Source organism: Electrona antarctica, assembly GCF_951216825.1.
Source record: "Electrona antarctica genome assembly, chromosome: 1".
Lineage (NCBI taxonomy): Eukaryota > Metazoa > Chordata > Actinopteri > Myctophiformes > Myctophidae > Electrona > Electrona antarctica.
The window spans coordinates 6,702,159-6,704,048 of NC_136806.1; the positions used below are offsets into that span (position 1 = coordinate 6,702,159).

At 48.1% G+C, this 1,890-nt stretch overlaps 1 protein-coding gene across 1 annotated transcript; it reads left to right on the plus strand.

Annotated features, from left to right (window-relative positions):
- Positions 1-747: 747 nt before the first annotated feature.
- On the plus strand, positions 748-1,644 carry LOC306931038 (cAMP-dependent protein kinase inhibitor alpha-like; the record flags this gene model as incomplete). Its single annotated transcript, XM_079512214.1, has 2 exons — positions 748-913; positions 1,571-1,644. The coding sequence occupies 2 exons, from the start codon at positions 748-750 to the stop codon at positions 1,642-1,644; spliced, it is 240 nt and encodes a 79-aa protein (XP_079368340.1).
- Between the last annotated feature and the right edge of the window lie 246 nt (positions 1,645-1,890).

Genomic DNA, 1,890 nt, shown 5'->3' on the forward strand with positions numbered 1-1,890 from the left:
CCTGCCACCTATTGGCCTGCCTGCCTGTCCAAAAAAAAAAAGGGGGGGGGGGGGGGGGGTTGTTTGTTTTTTAACATGGTGGCCCCCTACGGTCGCCGCCCACCGGGAATATGCCCGGTACGTCCTGTGGCCAGTCCAGCCCTGATGGACGTTGATAGGAAGATGCTCATAACGTGACGACCGGTGGATTAACCAATTCTTGCTACACCCGTTTCTCCTCTACACCCTCCTGGTGTGTGTACCGCAGTGTTGTTTTCGTCGACTAAAACTAAATGTTCGTCGACTACCTTTATTCACTGACGGAAACTATATTGAAACTAAATGAAAACTAAGCTACGTGGCGACTTAATATACTGACAATTTCGTCAACAAATAAAAAGTAGACTAAAATGTTAGGAAGGGACTAGTGGACAAGAGATCCAGTATAAGTCATTTTACACTGAAAATAGCCGATCTGCGACGCGTTGTGAGCTTGTAGATCGGCTATTTTCAGCAAGTGTAAAAACGGCGGCATCAAGGCCCACCACAATATTTTTTTTTTCGACTAAATCAACTGTAGATTTAGTCGACTAAAATCTTATGAAAACTAAGACTAAAACATTCCGGGTGACTAAAATTAGACTAAAACTAAGTGAAAACTATTCAAGAGACCATGACTAAAACTAAAATCAAAATTTGCTGCCAAAATCAACCCTGGCGTGTGTACCGTATAACCGTAGGGGCCGCTGGGTGAACGATGAATGAGCGATGGCCGATGTGGAGTCAACCTACGCCGACTTCATCGCCTCGGGCAGAACGGGCCGACGGAACGCCCTGCACGACATCCTGCAGAGTCCCAGCGACCCGGAGGGCGGCGGGGGGCTGCCCCCCACCCTGTCCCTGTCCCAGCTACACATCAACACCGGAGGAGGAGGTACTGCCAAATATAATCCTGTCACTTATATCGCATTTTGGGGGCGAGAAGTTACCCTTTTGGTGTTTGAAGCATTATGTTATACTTTAGCAGATCTACAAGCTCATAGCGCGGCACCGAGTGCCGCGCTATGAGCTTGTAGGTCTGCTATTTTTTTTTTATCGTGAAAATGTAGTGCAAATATTCTTTCAGAGCGAACATTTTTAACTCAAATCTTTGCTTCTGGCGGGGGATCGTCCCTCGAACAACATATTTTGAGATGGGGGTCGGAGGCCAAATACATATGATTCTAGGGGTCCTTGACATGAAATAGGTTGAGCACCACTGATATAGAAACATAGGTTTTTTCAGAAAACTGTCATGATTTAGAAGATATTTTTAGAATCGTCCTCAGGTCCAAATGGGTTATAGGATGGTAACCGTAACACTACTCGCCCCCACTGTGGCGAGCAGATCTACAAGCTCATAGCGCGCCACCGAGTGGCGCGCTATGAGCTTGTAGGTCTGCTATTTTTGAAAAATCGAAGAACCACTGACATAGAAACATAGCCTTTTCAGAAAACTGTCAGGATGTAGAAGACATTTTTAGAATCTGATCTCAGGTCAAAATGGGTTATAATGTCCTGTAACTCTCTCTGTCCTCTCGTCCATCTGTAGATGGGGACGATGCGGAGGAGAACCAGGGCTCCTCCATCACGGCCCAGAGGGAGAGGGAGCAGCGGAACAGCTAGCAGCGCCGGCGCTAATGCACAACACACCCAGGAGGGTGGTGGTGGTGGTGGGGTTGTCACCAGTGTCACCGGTGCTAATGCACACACCCAGGAGGGTGGTGGTGGTGGTGGTGTTGTCACCAGTGTCGCGCAGGTGTTTCCTAGAGGAGAGCAGGTGATCGGAGGGTAGCAGCTGGGATTTTTAACACAGGTACGGTTCCAACCCAACCAACCAACCAACCAGCGTTCCCCCATTATCATTCTGTA